General features: G+C 41.5%; 1 protein-coding gene across 2 annotated transcripts in view; it reads left to right on the forward strand.

Annotated features, from left to right (window-relative positions):
* The window catches only part of ENTPD1 (ectonucleoside triphosphate diphosphohydrolase 1), a 248,134-nt gene that overhangs the window by 154,999 nt on the left and 75,062 nt on the right, over positions 1-18,073 (forward strand). For both annotated transcript variants that reach the window (XM_085606279.1, XM_085606278.1), the window contains exons 3-4: positions 3,903-4,020; positions 9,443-9,593. In XM_085606279.1, the coding sequence (XP_085462405.1) occupies positions 3,903-4,020; positions 9,443-9,593 (269 nt within the window). The remainder of the gene's footprint in view (positions 1-3,902; positions 4,021-9,442; positions 9,594-18,073) is intronic.

Genomic DNA, 18,073 nt, shown 5'->3' on the forward strand with positions numbered 1-18,073 from the left:
TGGGTGTAATGTATTATAAATAATCAGATGTGTTGATACTGTTCTCTTGTGTGTGTGATGATTTTCCCCCAAAATGCTAAAATTAATGATTGAAAAAAATAAATGGCGACCACTGCTATTGAATCTGGTGTTCATGAAGGCAACTAAGTGTGTGTAAAAATCAAGTCCGTTCTGGCACTTTTTTGATGTTTTGAACTTATAGTTGCTCAGCCTTGATGACGTTGAAAGGCCTAACCTCTGGTTTAGGTGGTAAACTTTCCAAAGTGGCATTTTCAGAATTGCAATTTGAAATCCGACTGCCCCATAAGTTAGGATTTTAAATTGTGATTTCAGAGACACCAAACATGATCAGATCATCTCTTCTCATTTGGAAACTACCCTTCTAAAATGAAATAAGGCAACTCCTATATTATCCTATGGGAGAGGCCTAGGAGTAGTAAAAAAAGAATTTAAGAGTTTTTCAATACCAGTACATGTCAAACTTAAAGGTACGTGTTGTATGTTTAAAATATATTGCACCCTGCCCTCTGGGCTCTCCAGAGCCTTCCCTAGGAGTGATTTAAATGTATTAAAAGAAGGTTTGGGCCTGGCAAAAGGTTTATTTTTTCATGTTGAAATGTCAGTTTAAGACTGCACACACAGGCTCTGCAATGGCAGGCCTGAGGCCTGTTTAACTTGATTAGGTGGCACAATCCGTGCTGCAGACCCTCTAGTAGCATTTAATTTACAGGCCCTGTGCACTGGTAGTGCCACTTTACTGGGGGCTTATAAGTAAATTAAATATTCCAATTGGGGATAAGCCAATATTACCATGTTCAGAGGAGAGAGCACAAGCACTTTGCACTCTTTACCACTGTTGACCAGTGCTAGAGTCCTAATAACAGCAAAAACGAGGTCAGGAAAAAGTGAAGGAGCAAAGCAAAAAGTTGGGGGAAAGACCACCCCAGGGCTGAGAGATTTAACACCCCTTAACACTAACCTTCCCTGAACCATAAAAACCCTTTACACGTCCTTAATGCTACCCTTCTGTAGACCCTAAAAACCCTTGCTACTGAATGTTACTCTTCCCTGAACCTCAAAAAAACCCTTAGAACTCATTGATGATATACTTACATGAACCCTGTAACCTCTTTGATATCCCTTAATGCTACCCATCCCTGGGAACTGGGAATCAAGTTACCATTTCTGTCAGTAATTCCTAATTTCTAAGGCAACCCTTAGGGTCCCGCTTGTGATCCCTGTTAGTTCTTTTGGCACCTCCCTCTCCACAGTTATCAAGACCCTTGGCATCGGGAACTCTAGAGATGATTTACCAGAAAATATCAGGGACATCATTCTGAGGCCCTTAGTGGTGTTGAGCAACACGGAAATGTTTACCTCTTTAAAGATTTAGCAGAGCATTTTTAGGGCATCTGCGTAAGCAATTTTAGGACTTCATTCTTCTATTTATGCATACTGTGGGAGAAATTAGTACCTCTCCACTTACGGAGTTATTTACAGAATGTTGGATGTTTTGCTGTTATACCACAATTCAGTAATACCTTCACCACAGTCAGTTATGATGACATTACTTCTAATTTAGAGATAAATGTACAAGCATTGCTTCTGTCTGTTTAAACAGTCATTGGTTTAAAAATAGTACCAGATTTTTGCTTGCTTGAGCTCTAGTACTATTAGGATCATATTGGAGTACTTTTCACTTAAGGCAAAAATAGTGGTAAATGCTTGATTGATTGATTTATTATTAAACCTTTCGATTAATTAAAATCATTACAGTAAAAAGCTAAAATTAGATGCACTAAAACCCCTTTCCAACATTTCACCAGATTTTTTATCGCTTCCCACATGTTCGAAATTACCCCGAAGTAATATCTCCATGACTGTCAAAATACACCCAATATTAGTGCACGACTTTTCTAAATTTCTTGTGACAATGGCTAATCTAGGGAAGTAAAATTCCCCTTTTAAGATGTAGTTTGACAGCACCGTTGTTTAGATTACATATTTATAGCGGTTCTGTAAAATATGTCTAAAATGGGCTTTGGCACCCACAGGAGTATTACTCTCTCACTTCATGTTATGAGCTCTCACTTCATGCTATCAGCTAGAGATGCATCATTTCATCTTTGAATAAGTGCTTCCATAAGAAGGCACAAGGGATTATTCTAAATCTGAAAAATAACCTCAACTATGCTGTTTGTCGCATTCATTTATTTTTCTTGTATGTGTATTTGTTGATTTCACGAACATATGAGGCAATGTGTCCTAACAGATAACAGTTCTGAAAGCAAAAGAATCCACATAAGCAATAAATAAGCTTTAAATTCAGTGAATTTACAAACTAGGAAGATTTATTTCAAAATCAATACAGAAGGGAAAAATATATAGCTATTCAGTATTGCTTGAGGAAATTAATAAAAGGAATTAGCATATGGCTTAATTAAGTGCAGCCATAGTGTGACACTAAGGGGCTCATTCCGCCACCGTAGTGGTGATTGGGTCCGACCACTATGCGTGTGGCGGTCCCGCGTATACAGTTATGATGGGACCGATGTGGTCGTATTCCGCACTTTTAACATTGCGGTAGTGGCTGCTGACAGCAGCACCGCCACGATGTTAAAAAGAGCATGTTGTGCATTTCACTGCACAATGTGCCTGCCACTTGGTGCAGTGAAATGTAGAGGGGTACCATGGGTACCCCCCAGTGCACCCACACCTCCCCCCAACACAAGGGGGGCCCGTAACGGGCCCCTGAAGACATTCTCCATCAGCCTTTCAATGGCGGTTCAACCACCACGGAAAGGAAGGCTTCCGCCTGCATCATAATTGTGCCAGTAGAGCCTGCTAGGCTCCGCCGCCCATTGTGAGCATGGTGACCGCTCTGCCAGGCAATCGTGATGATTGCTACCAGCAGAAAAGCGGCGGATGGACTTTCCATCCGCCGCGATACCCACCGTCATCATAATGTGGCGGGGGGGAGGTAAATCTCATGACGATGGTGGAACGATCGCCACCGCCAGTCCGGCGGTGGCTATTTTTCCGCCATCGTAATGAGTCCCCTTAGTCAAGACAAAAATATTTTAAGTCCAAAGTATGAGACAAACTAACAAGGGTTCAGTCTCTTAAGTCAGGGAGTCAGAAGACATGGCTCACCTCCTAACGCTTCAGATTTAATAGACACATTCACAATAGAACTCAATTGAAATTGCATAGTCCACAAAGGGGAACAAAGCTGAACAAATCACAATACAGAATTATAACATGTCACCTATAGCACAGTGCTAGTCCCCGAAATAAGTATTAATATGCTCTAATCTGACCTAACCACTGGATGTGGCAGTACAAATCTAGTTACAAAAACAATTGAAATCACATAAGCAATGATACAGTCAGAAAGTGCCTTTAATGTTTCTAAAGGCTTCCTCTGTAGCTCTTCGAGAACAGCATGTCAATACAGAGCATCAGTGCACATTTTGTTATGTTCGGTGTCAAAGTGAGAAATTCAAACCTGCTCAGGGATACGTTTAGAGAAACAAGGTGGAGTTGAGGCCTAGGTGACAAGTATAAGAAAATACAGTACTTCGAAAGTTCAATATTTAGTGCAGAAATGTTCATAATATTAATAAAACGATCTCTTACATACTCGACACAGGAAGTAATACTTTCGCTGCTTTTCAACAGAATTGGCAAAGCCAGTAGGACAGGATTTAATGTGATAAATAATATTTGTGCATGCTTGCAAACGCTGTTTATGAAATTGGAGCCAGATCTGTTAGTCTGTCATTTGGTCATTCTTTAAATGTAGCTGCTTTTACTTTTGAATTGTGTTCTTGCAAAATTCATAATGTGGGTAATTTAGGAAGAGTCTCAAGTGACTGGTTGCTTTTGTCCTTCCCCCATAGTATGGTATTGTGCTGGACGCTGGCTCCTCCCACACCAACCTGTATATTTACGAATGGCCAGCGGAGAAGGAGAATGACACTGGAGTGGTGAAGCAAGTAGACATGTGTAAAGTTGATGGTAAGACAACCATTTCATCAAGAAAAAAGCCAGAACCTTATGTCAAGCAGAAATATGTTTTTAAGTATGTCTATTGTGTGATGTGCATATCCTCGTCCCTCTTTTTGTGGTTTTGTCCTTATACTTGTCATAAACGTTTGTTCAGCACACTGCAATAAACATTGCTGTACTCTTTACAATTCAATACATTCCACCATCGAGAATGGTGTAAAACGAATGCAGAACAGTGAGATGACGAGGTGAAAGTCCCTAAATTGCTCAATAACTCTCATCAAGCTGTTATCTCAATATTTCTGACTGACGCAAAAATATGTATCTGACCGCGAAATGCGTATTTACTCCCACCTGGCAAATCCAGGACTCAATGAAAAGGTTTTTATGCTTACATAGTAAGATCTTTTCCAGACATTTTTGTTCCTGTAGCTCAAACCTCTTAACTCATGTTTACGCCATTATAGCAACACACCCACTGGTTAAAGGATGGTTAAACCATTTGCTTCTGTTTTTTCTCCACACCCACTCTTTTGCCTACCTTAAGGTAATTGTAGATGCAAATAAGAACTTCCATTTCAACGGTAGCAAAGCATTGGTAGTTTATACCATAGTTTTCAAAATATGAGGCACCATAACCCATTCCTATTTCAATCAGAAAACTCCATAAAATTCCAGCAGTCTTGTCAAGGTCAGGGTAGTCACTTGGGGAAGACCTCTGTGCTGTCACCTCTCCCTAGGGAAAGCAAACTGGACCATCAGGCAGCTTGGTCTTCTTATGTGTTCCAATAAGTGCATTTCCAGAATTGTAATAACAAAGGTGACCCTCAGGAAGAGGTGGAATTCAGAGAAAGGATGAACACCAAAAAAAGTGAGGGGACTCCATGTCTATCTAGTGCCTTTAAACCGTCTGTGTGGGTTTTGTCGAAGCCGATTGTGAACACAGTAAATAACTCTGTAAGTAACTATTTCTTAAAGCCTCAGTCGTCCCACTTTTTAAAATATACTTAATGAATCTGACATATGCAGCTCTCACCTGCTGCCAGAGCCCCGTCCTCACAATCAGGAGCAGCTGGTGAAGTTTGAAAGTGTTGAGGCATAAAAAGAAACTGTCAGTTTCCCATTAATGAGAGAGCAGGCTAAAGATGCATGTGCAGGCTACAGCCTTTATGGACAAAGAGGTTAAGACTTGCATGGAAACATTCTATTTTTTTACTTGACGGGACAGGACTGGTCTGGTCTGGTAACAAATGCGTGTTTGCTTTTGTGCAATTACGGAAAATCACGCAAAATTACGCGAAATGCAAGTCCAGCATTTTGCATAAAATGCATTTGCATCCATTTTAGGCCTGGTGACCCATTTGATACTTAAAAAAAAAAATAGAAAAGACGTCTAAGAACAGAAGTGCCGTGAACAGCGGTTCGTGTGCAGATCGTTTGAATTGGTCCAGCAGTATAATTTTGCAGTGAATGCAGCATAATTATGGATATGGCATAAATTCAGGAATTTCACATAGCAAGCACAATGTGAAATTCTCAATTATGCCGCATATGTGACATTTTGCCAAGGCCTAATAATATCGGTGCAGACTAAAATCATTACCTTGCATACGCAGCACATAATAAACCAAAAACGTTGGGTTAAGTGTTCATTTGATCAATTTTACAGGTCTGTGAGCACAGGATAGAGGAAAAAGAACAGGATTTTAAAATGGGGGGGGGGGGGGGTTTAAAATCATACTAATATGGAGCATCATTGTGCACTTCATGGTTGACAAGTTTCATAGTGATCCTCTTTTGGGCCTTACAGAGAGAAATAATGAAAGACCAGAGACTAAAGTGGGAAGGGTCTTTTGAGAAGGATGTTCCCAAGCTTTCTACTTTTACAAAACCAGTTCCCATACTTTCTGCAAAAAAAACAAAACCCTTTTCCGAATGGTTAATGACAACTTTTTTGTGCATCTGGCTAAAAGGGAAGTAGTGGGTCTCCTGTATCTGAAGTCAAACGAGGGACAGAAAAGAAGAAAGAAGCCTTCGTCCATATGTAAATGTGTGCAATTGGGTAATCCAGTGCCATTTTAAGGATTGGGTAGTCCTGGGCAAGACATACTTTGGGGGCCCCAGTACAGAATGAATTTTTAATTTTAATATCTATTTCCTGCTACCTCAATCCAGTGTGATGCCATAAATGCTAAATTGTGTGTTAAACTTTAACAGGGCTACACAAAAACAGTAGAAATAGGTCTTTGTCGGGATGGCAACAATGCTCAAGAAGACACAGGCAGAGAGGCAGAGTCCGAGGTAAAAGGAAGGCAGAAAGACAGAAGTCTACATTGAGGAATACAATAAACAGAGGTTTAACAGTTAAAATTCACTTTCTCAGGGGTCCTTCTTAAAAAGTGGGGGCTCCCTGGCAATTGCCCATTTCCCCATGCCTTAAACCAACGTCTCTGGGTTAATCAGTGTATCTAAAGCTACTATAGGTTTTAATTGATGGAGTGATCTGAAGCTTTTAAAAATGACAAAGATTTAATATTCCTAGTAGGCAGGGGCAGCTGACATGGCTCACGATTGGGTGGGGGCTGGTGCGGGGGTGGGGTTTAAGGGCCGCCTGCTGCTTTGACAAAATGAATCAATACAAATAAAATTTACCTTGCTGCCGCCGCCAGGTGCCACGTCTTCTTTCCTGCTCGCCTGTGTCCAACTCAAGTCGGAACAGGAAGCAGGCAGCCATGCTCCCAACCCAAAGCCAATCACAACTCTCCAATGTTCGATTTAGTCTCATTTCTACTTGTATTCGGGGTCAAAGTTCCATTACTCGTTATAAAAGACCTATAACTTATGCCTAGACTGTCATGTTTTCAATGTTCATTTTTTGTGGGTTTCAGTGTTTCTCAAACTTTTTTAAATAATTGCTTATCAGTGCTTATTCAGCTGCTTAATCCCCAAAATAGGCACATACTGGGTTTTCCATTGTTTAAGAAACATGTTGTCTTTTTAGCAGTTATTATTATGAACCACATATTTATTTTAAAGCAGAAGAAATGTAAGTTCTGTTGTGTCTTTCCTTTGGCAGTGTGTCCAATGGACCTATGTTAGACTGTTTTAAGTATAGAAAGTCTACATTGCAGTCTCATTCACACTAACATCACATTACCTCTCACACTCACTCTGTCAGGACTCTGGTTTGTAGGACTGTTAATGGATTAAAAAGTGCTATATTGAAATGCTTTAAATGTTTTAATAAACAAATTCCTTCCCACAGTTGGCATTCACCTACTCCTTACTGAAAATGATGACACTATATGTATCATTAACCCTGCGAACAGCATAGTACCTTGTGAAAGTTTTAACATTTTAGTACACCATATTAATTTGTAGCTCAGCATTCTAAGGCACCTGAAAAATGATGCTTTGCGCATGTTTGCCACTGTACTTTTGCACTTTGCCTAGCTGCATTATGGCAGTGCTGCTGTTGTGTGAACCTTAAGTGCCAAATGTCCCCATGGCAAATGTCTCACTTTAAGTCAGTCTGACCTTTTAACAGACATCACATTGTATTCTGGGACTTTAAATGTTGCTGTTAACATCATAACTAAGGGCTATAAAACACAGCAGTAAAGTACAGTTGGGTGATAAGATAGGATTAGTTGGAAGTATAACACATAGCAATGGGACACCTTCCAGATATTAACTATGTTGGTATGTGGAAAATCTTGTGTTGTGTTTTCACCGCTATCCCATGTGTACTGTAACAGCACTCTTCACAGGTACTTGTCGCTACACCTTGCAATAAATGTTTAAAGCCTGGGTGTTTGGCAGCAGACCTGCTACCAATGCTAACTTGCTAGAAAAGGGGGATAACCCATTCTGTGTCTGTGGGTAAATGTGATAGTACGTATTGGCCAAGATTCGTATGAGCCAGCCAATTCACCAATCAGTGAAAGCCTTTAACACTGCCAAAAGATCAAATATGATTTTAATATTCCCAGATTCTTTATAGTGTATAAAATAATTTGATCAGACCTAAAACATGCTTCTAATCCCTGCACATTTAATCCAAGCACACAAAATTGGAGGAAATGAAAAAAAGAAGAATATTTTAGAGATATCCCTAAACAATAAAAACTCAAGGAGAATATTCTTAGACCGGTCTTTCATGCTGCTGGTTACATTATGTTGTCCCCTTCTGAAAGAAATATAAGTGACTCATTCTCTCTCACTTTCCTTTCTTTGAATGGCATTTTAGTTTGTGATTGTGCAGGTGTTGATCATGGTTTATATGTTTACACTGATTAGGGCTGTTTTTCTTTTTGTGGAGGTTTTATCAGTTATTGTAGTTCTTCACTGGTGCCTGAACATATTTCTGACCTAGCACAGTGATGCAGTCCAAGGGCAACACAGGAAGCAGGACACTGGAACCAAGACAGTCTGTCATCAAACTTAAAACTCGTGCATGGCAAGCTGCACGAACTCCAATGGCCAGCTTGCCGCCTGCAGCCTCTAATCCCATACTTTCACAACTTGTCACAGGATGAGGTGGGGTTCAGAGAGGTTCGCTGACCTCACCCAATCCTGTGCCAAGTTGTGAAAAGGTGGGTGACTTGGCCTCAGCTCCTGATGCTACAGGGCTTCAGTCTGAAGCGCCCTGGGGCTAGTGTTACTTCCATTTCATTAGGGGGTGGAGCTTAACCCAGGTGGCAATGCTTTTGCTGAGCTAATGATCTCACATGCGTCAGGGCTGTGAGATCGTCAGCCCAGCAAATGGTCATTGATTGCCATCTGCCTGGCAGCCTGCCGATTTAATAAGATCTAGAACAGGAGGGGAATGCAAATGAAGAGAGAGGTTTTAAAACGCTACCCTCAGTTTATCTTTTTTTCTTTTAAATCTTAACAATTACCGAGGAAGTGAAAAAAATAATTTGGGGGGAAAAATAAATGGGGTGGAGCCCCAGGGCCCATATAAGAGAACTACCCTTGCTCACAGAAATCATCTTGAGCATTTTCAGTGGGTGGAAGCGAGAGAATATAGGTGCCATCATAGGATGTTTGGATAAGGAAGTGCCTAGGTGTATAGGACAATCCTTTGCTGTTTAAAATACTTTATTATTATAATCTTCTACATCACAAAATTTGGCACTCAAAGCAGTATATAATCATTCAAGTTTAAATTATTTTGTGATTGCTAAAGCAGGAATTGCATCATTGAGTAAATTGATGTCGTTCCTTTCCTGTAATAATGTATGTAACTATCTTACCATGACACATATACATTGCAGTTAGATACAGCAGATGCACTGCACATTGAATGGTCAGGAATAGGTACATCTCAGATGTTTTTAATTTATCGCACTGACATGCATTTGGAAGTATGGTTTGTTTTGTTCAAGACTCTCCAGAATGATATTGTTGTTAATTGTCCTGTTTGCAGGTCCTGGCATTTCCAGCTACTTCAAGGAGCCAGAGAAGGCTGGCCTTTCACTGACGAAATGCATGAACAAAGCAAAGGGTGTGGTACCTGAGAATCATCACCGTCAGACCCCGCTGTACCTGGGAGCCACAGCCGGCATGCGGCTTCTCAGGTACTGCATGCATAGAGACATCATGTGTTCAGTGCATATCAATTGGAATTACAATGCTCTCGTAACAAACATAATAAAAGCCCTCTTCACACTGCAGGACCTAAATCTCTTGTCTTCCAGCATTGAAAGTAATTAGAAGAGGGTCAATTTGGTTTGGGATTGGTTCTAGGCATTGGGATTAAGCATGGAAAAAATCAAATCCATAATTGGCAATTTAAGAAAGGTTGAAATGTCGGATTGTGTCTCCTAAAAAGTCAAAGAAGGTAATGATGCAATCTGAGTTCCACTGTTTATTTTTCCCTCAAAAACATTAAGATGATAAACTGCTTATAGCAAACAGACCCTCAATACCTTTGTCACCCAGTGTCTTGGCCCCAGGGCCGACATTTTAACGTTCGGTGGTGCCCAGTGCAACAATCTTGGTTAGCACCACAAGCCCCATGACTGCCTTCTCCGTGATTTCCCTCACTACACGCCTCTAATGGTACTCTTCGTTTCTCCATAGCCCAGCTCTTCATTTATTTAATTTATTTTACTCATCCCAGTATAGGGTGTCAGAGCACTTTAAATTTCATACAGAGACATTGACGTGTACACATCCGTAAATCATGTATGGTAAGTGAGGGCTATAAGGTGTAGGAGTCACACATCTTAGTTCTTGCAAGCTAAGAGTTGTTGGCCTAAGAAACACAAAGTCGGGATTTAAAATGTAGCATAGTGGATGGGGTTGTCTGCACTAATAATAATTTATTATTACCTGAAAGACTCCTTTTTTAGCTACCATAGAATAACAAAAGATCTGGAACATTATGTATCTAAACCTGTTCCTAACAGTTGCACACAATTATTGCTGCAACAAGGGCCTTTAACCCTGTGGCATATTGAAATTGTAGGCACCTATCCCCACCTCCCCCCCCTCCCCCACAACTATGCGCTGACTGCGGCTGCACCGGTCGTACCGCCCTAAAACCAGCGTTGCTTATCTCTGATGGGATAATGACAGACACTCTCTAACAACCCCCAACTTTGCAAGTATCCAACAAGGAGTTGTTATGATAGGCTTGAAAAGCGTTGGAGGATGATCACCAGTCACGTCCCATCACCCCATTATTTAATGCATTTCATCCAAAAATTGATTTACAAATCTGAATGGAGAACTAGGGTTTGCTGTTGTCCCTTTCCGTGCCCTGGCCTCCTATGCTCCCAGTTTCAACTTCTGAATTCTATGCCGCCTGTCACAAAAACAAAGATTGTGAAAAGCACAAAGTCCAGTGGACACTCACTTTAGTTCGCTTTGGTCTGAGCTTTCTGAGAACGCAGGAAAAAATTTGTTTTTAGAATCAGTAGAATTTCATGTTTAAACATGTTTAAAACATACGCACTCATGACTGGCTTGGCAGCATTTGCAGTCACGTTGAAATGTTGACTACTGGAGTGTTTTGCAGCATTTCTAAAATCGAATGTTTTCTATAGAAGAGGAAAATATTTTTGCCCACGCAATGAAATGCAGGAGTTGGCCATGGCTACCAAATCCATCACAGTTTGTTTTTCTGTACGAGACACGTTGAATGCACTAATCTCGCGGAATATTTGTGCCATACTTTAAAAGCAAATTTGAATAATTATTTGTTTATCCAGATTTAAGGGATACAGTATTGAAAGATAGCAAATTTTTGGCATTTGTAGGATACGTTGACATTTAAGGATGGCGTTGGAAAAAAATATATCACTGAGTGGCACAAAATCTTATGCTTGTGAGTGCTAAATTTGCGCAGTTTTTTTTTTATCCGATGTCTTTTAATTAGGGACATATTTGTCCATTAATTTATTTATAAGCAGCAAGAAAAAAATCTGAGATGTTGTACATGTTAGCGGTGGTGGGATGTAAATCGTACAAGTTTGGGCTATTACAAAGTAGAAGTAAGAAGCAATTTAGACTATCATGAGTTCCATCAATAAGTAAATTTTTCTTGGGGAGATCACCACAAACGAAAACAATATTATGCACTAAAATGGTCTAATGGAACAAATGAGGTACAGAAGTGAAATATTATTTACATATTTATAGTATTGTCGCTGGATTATCCATTTTGAGTTCCTTTTTGTAGCAGGTCTTTTTTTGGTTCCTTTTTAGGTCTCGCCTGACCCAGCGCATGCGCTGGTCTGGCGAGACATTTTGTTAGGGCTCCAAAAAGTGCTACCAGGCCAGCCTAGAGCTACAGTGCATGTGCGCGGGCGCGCGCGTCGCGCTTTACCGCAATTACTTTCACTTTCGCGGCCGCTTTGATGTTTGATCGCAATCACTTTCGCAGCCACACGGCCGCTTTGATGTTCTCCGTGAGGCTTCAATAGATTGCAGCAGTTAAAACAAGCATTGGCATAGCCAATAGGTCTCGCTTTTGGGACCTTATAAGTGTTTAGTTATGCAACTGTTGCATGGCTAAACACTTATAAGGTCCCAAAGGCGAGACCTATTGGCTATGCCAATGCTTGTTTTTTTAAGTCTTTGAGTTATTTGATGGTGTGAGTGGCAGCTGTTAGGACGTTCCAGTGAAAACTCATATTGGGAGAGATAGCTAGGGACTAAATGATTTATTAATTTGAAGACCAATATTATTAATTTCTATATGGCGGTATGTTTGGCGTTTAGCCAGCAGGTCTAGTTTCAGTAAGTATTGATGGGAATTCGTATGTAGGTTTAAAAGAGTGCAGTGAGTCAAGTTTTAAAATGTTTTTAGTATGTAGAAATAGTTGGATGTCCCGTCACAAGAATATCTGCTGGAGACGAGTGTGGTACCTAATGAATGGTAACATTGAGTGCATCTTTCATATCTAGAGCAATGGAAATTGAGCATCCAATCTCTTAGATGTGCTAAAGAGAACCCTTGGGTTTCTGGCTGACGAGACAAAATTCAGCGAGTCAAGGGGCAATAGGATAGAGTTAGTCAAAGGATGGGTGCAATGCTAAAGGGAAAGAATAGGACTTTGGTTTTAGGATATTTCTGCATGCGCAACCTTAGTGCCATTGAGTATTGAATGGCCAGGAGAGTCTGAGGCTCTTCTGCTGTAAACGAAAGTAAGAAGATGTGGTGTCATCTCCAGCTAGGTGATATGGGAAGCCGAGCACGGAGATATCACCAAGTGCAGTGATGTACAGTCAAAATAGAGGTGGTCCTAGGACTGATCCTTGTGGGAGAGTAATAAGTGCAGTTCTAGGAGCTGAGAGGTTTTCAGTGGTCAAGCACCTCTTGCCAGATATACAGCGCAAACGTATTGTTTGCTTATTATCTGCTTAGGGAATTGTTAGACCAGTGGTAGCTGTACTTGCAGTGTCTTGCCCTCACTCTTTGTCCCAGCGGGTTTCCTTTGTGCTGAATACGGAGACTCATAGCATATGAATGAGGTGGGATGTTTGCACTCGCAACGCAATGTCTTAATGAAACTGGCTCAATATTCCCTCTGCTGGTAAAACTATTTAATAGTTGTGCTATGTTATTTCGCATTTCTAGGGCATGCTATTGCCATTTAAATTACCATATGCTGCTAAACCAGCGGGCACAGCGCTAAGCTTTATACAGGATTAATCAAGAGTACCTGGTGTGTGCAATTACGGTATATATTTAAGATTCTGCTGAATATATTAGATTCCCCTCTGTGGCTTGCAGTTATATTAGGGGGTAGGTGAACTTTCACAATGAAGAACCTGTAACATGTACACAAAGTGAGAGAGTCTGGCACCTTCAGTGCAAAGGTGTTTACAGAGTGTATGATTTGACCAAGCATAAGCTGGACACATTTTAAAATCGGTGTACCAATGTGTATACCAGTTGTCATTGCTGGACTCTTCTAGAGTTTTCGTTTTTGTGAAATAGTGGACTTGCTACAACATGACTTCTTCTGGATATCAAGACTCCTGCTTAATAGTGGCCTGGATAGTCTGAATTGTTGAACACTTTTAAGGTTCACTAACAGATGTAAGAGAGTCAGGGCATGGACGGCTTCATCATCTACTTCCATCCTAAGATCTTGTGCGTGTGCCACTATACAGATTCTGTGTGATTTGTACTCTTGCAAGAACTGGTACCACAGTTTTTTTTTTTCTTCTGACTGGCATCACTGATGTTGATCTTGAGACTTTGCCAACCATGTCTTGGTGTAGCCAAGTGGAGCATACATCTCTCACCTAATGCTATTGGCTGCTTGGGAGTATCCTTGCGCCTTCATTGTTGTGTTTTCATTGAACTACATGAGTGACTGTTTTACATCAATAGCGCTCTGACAGCTGCTGGTGGCTCCCTCTTTTGTGACCCTAATTTGATGACACTGCATTCTTTACTACATTAAACTCGGACCTATTGGTTTTGCCAGTGCTTGTTTTTGGAGGCCGTAAGTTTCTCTGGCTCTCTTAGTACGAGTTAGTTCTTTCCATGCCTGAAACCGTTCATCATCTGAGAGGGGTCGTGACTGCTCTGCCTTTTCAGTGATAGAATCTGTTAAAGAAGCTACTACTTTCCAAGCAAATGTACGAATTTCAGATTTAGGGGAGGCTTTTTGTTTTTGTCAGCGAGATTTGTGAGCAACAAGATGGCGGCGGCCTCAGAACATCGTGTCCTCCCAGCGATCTATTATGGGCATGAGAAACAAGACCTTCTGACTCTAAAAACAGTAAATAGTTCAAGGGTTTGACACGAATGATAGCGGTTTTGGCTTTAAAAGTTGTTTATTCTGAGAACGTTCAAAATCTTCCGAGCACAGTGTTTCCCTCACTGGAATTATTATATTTTTTCATCAGGCCCGGAGGCGCGTCTTATTGGCAACAACCAAGGGTGCATTTCTAAACACTAGTGATCCCGTGGATGATCTACAGTGAAGCATGGATCAGCAGTGATTGTAACCTTTTCTTTCCAGTCTAACGAGTGAGATTCACAATTTCTTTTCTTTTTTTTTAAAACTTTCTTTATTAACATTTTCCATTCGGTCCGCGTTAATACAGTTGACAGTCTCAGACAAACGAATCAAGGTCTTAATGCCCTGCTTATACATTGGTAGTGACAGGTTGAATACCAAAACATAAAGCATAAACATACATTTCACGGTTTCCTCATCTCTCAGTTTACCCCTTCCCCACCTCCCGCTTCCTAATTGTCTATGGATTGAGCTATTATTTGCGAATCCTGTATCTCGAGACCATAGTACTGTATCCAGGGAGTCCATATTTTCCAGATTTTTTTGGGCATCCCCGAGCCACATACGTGGTCTTTTCACCGGTCATGTACATGTCCATCCCCTTTTTCCATTCGTCCACTGTGGGCACCTGTGCCTTCCCCCAGTTACGTGCCAAATCTCGTTTGGCGACTACCAAGCCAAGATTGGTTAACAACAATTGTGGTTTTGAGAGGTCCTCTTCTGTACTTATGCCTAGTAGCACAAATTTGGGATCTCTAGGTATCTTTTGGCCTGTCACTGCCTCCAACTCTAGTAGTATGTTGTTCCAGTAAATCTGCACTCTACGGCACTCCCATATCGTGTGGAAATAATTGCCAGTATCCTCGCTGCATCTGAGGCACTTAGGTGTTTCGGCCCTTTCTATCTTATGTAGTCTTGCCCTGTCGTAATAAGTCCAGTGCAAGAATTTGAATTGAATTTGTCTAAGTTGTGTCTTGATGGCAACCTCTCGCGGTTGCATCAATGCATTTTCTCAGTCTAGGTCTTCCAAGACCCCCAACTCCAGTTCCCACTTTATTCTTAGTTTCTGGAGCGTGTCTGATTTATTGTTTATTATGGTACGGTATGTCCAAGAGACTGCTTTTTCCACTTGCTCACACATGAGGAGTCGTCCCTCTAGGAGGGAATATTCTGGTAATGTTTCTGTGTCTATGCGCTGCAACTCCCATGCCTGAGCCAGTCTCAGATATTTATAATACTGCGTCCGTTGTAAATCATAACCTTTCTGGAGGGCAGAAAATGTAGCTAACTTCTTCCGATCTAAAATGTCTTTGATTTGGGAGATACCCATCAGGCCCCATTTTTTAAAACCGCTCAGTTTTACAAATTATTTGAGTCTCTCTCCTACCCAGAGAGGAGTTTCTCTAGTAATTTTATCGTTCCAGTTGATATACCTTTCTGTATTTTTCCAAGCGGCTAACACCACCTGCGTGGTTGTAAGTAATGTTGTCGCTCCCTTCCCCCCCATAAAGATAGTGTGTATGTGGGTGTAGTTCAAATTGTCTGCATTCCAACGCATATGTGGGATGATCCTCTGGCATATGTTCCCAATCGTTTACCACTATAAGGTGGGTAGCATAGTAGTAAGCTCTTATATCAGGTAGTGATATGCCGCCATTGTATTGGTTAGGTTGAAGCGTGGCAAGCGCCACTCTAGGGTGTTTCCCCTCCCAGAGAAACGTGTGTAAAGTGCTGTCTATCTTACTAAAGACTTCATCTGGGAAGGGAAAATATGTATACTGGAGGATGTAAAGGAATTTTGGCAATGTTATCATCTTATATAATGCAGCCTTGCCTAAGAGTGTCAATGGTAGAGTGCTCCATCTTTCTACGTCTGTCTTAAATTCTCTAAGGATTCTATACAGGTTCCGGCTAAGTGCCTGTCCCCGGTCTGTGGTAATGTAAATGCCTAGATATTGTATGCCAGTGTTGTTTACTTGGAGGCGTCCCGTACATTCAGGAGGTTCCCATCCCAGATTGGCATTATATAAACAGGATTTGTCCCAGTTTATTTTGTAACTAGCGTGTTTGCCGTAGCAATCGAAACTTTCAAATAATCATGGAAGCGTCTGGCTAGGGTTCGTAACATAGAGAAGGATGTCATCCGCATATAGTGATATGCGTTCATCCTGAATCTCTGTGTCATTAAATCGAAAGCCCGTCATATCTGGATTTATCCAGACAGCGCACGCAAGGGGTTCCAACACAAGGGCAAAGATGAGGGGGAATAGGGGGCATCCTTGCCTCGTCCCGCGTTCTATCGGAAAGTCTCCGGAGAGTACTCCATTTACCCTTACCCGAGCTATAGGCTGTTCATATAAAATGGCAATCCATCATCTAAAAATAGGACCAAAGCCGAATTTCATCAACGTTGCCGTTAGAAATGGCCAGTTAACAGTATCGAATGCTTTTTCTGCATCCAACGACAGTATGAAGTCTGGGTCTGCCCTGGTTGCTACTACTTCTAGCCAGTTATGTATACACCTTAAATTTAATCTTGTGGACCTCTTTGGCATAAACCCTGATTGGTCATGATGAATAAGACTGGATATTACTGTTGTGAGCCTATCAGCAAGTATACGCACAATTATCTTCGTTTCTATGTTAAGAAGCAAAATGGGCCGATATGAGGCACACTTTTGTGGTGCTCTATCTTTCTTGGGAATCACTACTATTGTGGCTGTTCGGAGATCTTTCGGGAGGCTGCCCTCGGTTTGCGCTTCCCGGAACAAGTTTAGGAGATGGGAACTTAACATTGCCGCATTCTGTTTGAAAAGATCAGGGGGCAATCCGTTGGGACCCGGAGCTTTCCCGGTTTTCAGAAGGCTGATTGCCTTTCTGACTTCTTCTATCGTTATTTCTTCATCTAACGCTTGCACATCCTCCCGGTCTTATCTGGGGATCTCGATTGCCTTTAGATACCTCATTATCTGCGATTGGCCTGCTAGGGGACTCTCGGCATATAAGTCTTTATGGTAATGTGCGAAGGCTGTTGCTATCTCGGTGGGAGTCACGTGTACTTGGCCGTCATCCGTTTCTATCTGTGTTACCCATCTAGCCTCTGATTCTTTCTTACTGAGCCAAGCCAATAGTCTGCCTGTCTTCTCTCCTGTGTCGTATAGGCACCTGTACATAGCCTGTATTACCTGTTGCGCATCTTTCCTGGCAAGAGCAGAATACTCGTTTCAGAGGGTCTGCATCTTTCGGAGCAGCGAAGGATCGTCTTGTGTTTCAAGTTGGAGGAGTCTAGATTCAAGCTCGGCTATGTCCTCCACTTCTTTACGCTTTTTATGGGCAATAATGTTCTGCGCTCTATCTCTCAGGACTGTTTTGTAAGCCTCCAAAAGTATTATGGCAGAGTCCACAGATCTGGCATCTTCTTTCAAATAAAGCTCTGTGCCTGCTATGATTTCTTGGGCTATTTTAGGGTCTTTCAGCAGGCATTAAGCTTCCACTCATTCTGGCGGTGTTGTCTATCCCTACCTACTGTAAGCCAGAGGGGTGAGTGATCCGAGAGTCCCCCAGCTAAATACTCTATCTTCTGGATATCCGTAAATTCTCCTGCTGGGGCCAAGATGTAATCTATTCTAGAGAATGTTCTATGAGCCCCCGAATAGAAAGAGTATGTCTTAGCACCCGGATGGTGTCTACGCCATAAGTCTATGTGCTAATGTGTCTGTGAATCTCTTAAGTTGTGTCTCACTGGGGCATCCGGTGACTGCAGTGGTACGATCGGACCGAAGCTCCATTACATC

The sequence above is a fragment of the Triturus cristatus genome, chromosome 1_2, assembly GCF_964204655.1.
Source record: "Triturus cristatus chromosome 1_2, aTriCri1.1, whole genome shotgun sequence".
NCBI classification, from domain to species: domain Eukaryota; kingdom Metazoa; phylum Chordata; class Amphibia; order Caudata; family Salamandridae; genus Triturus; species Triturus cristatus.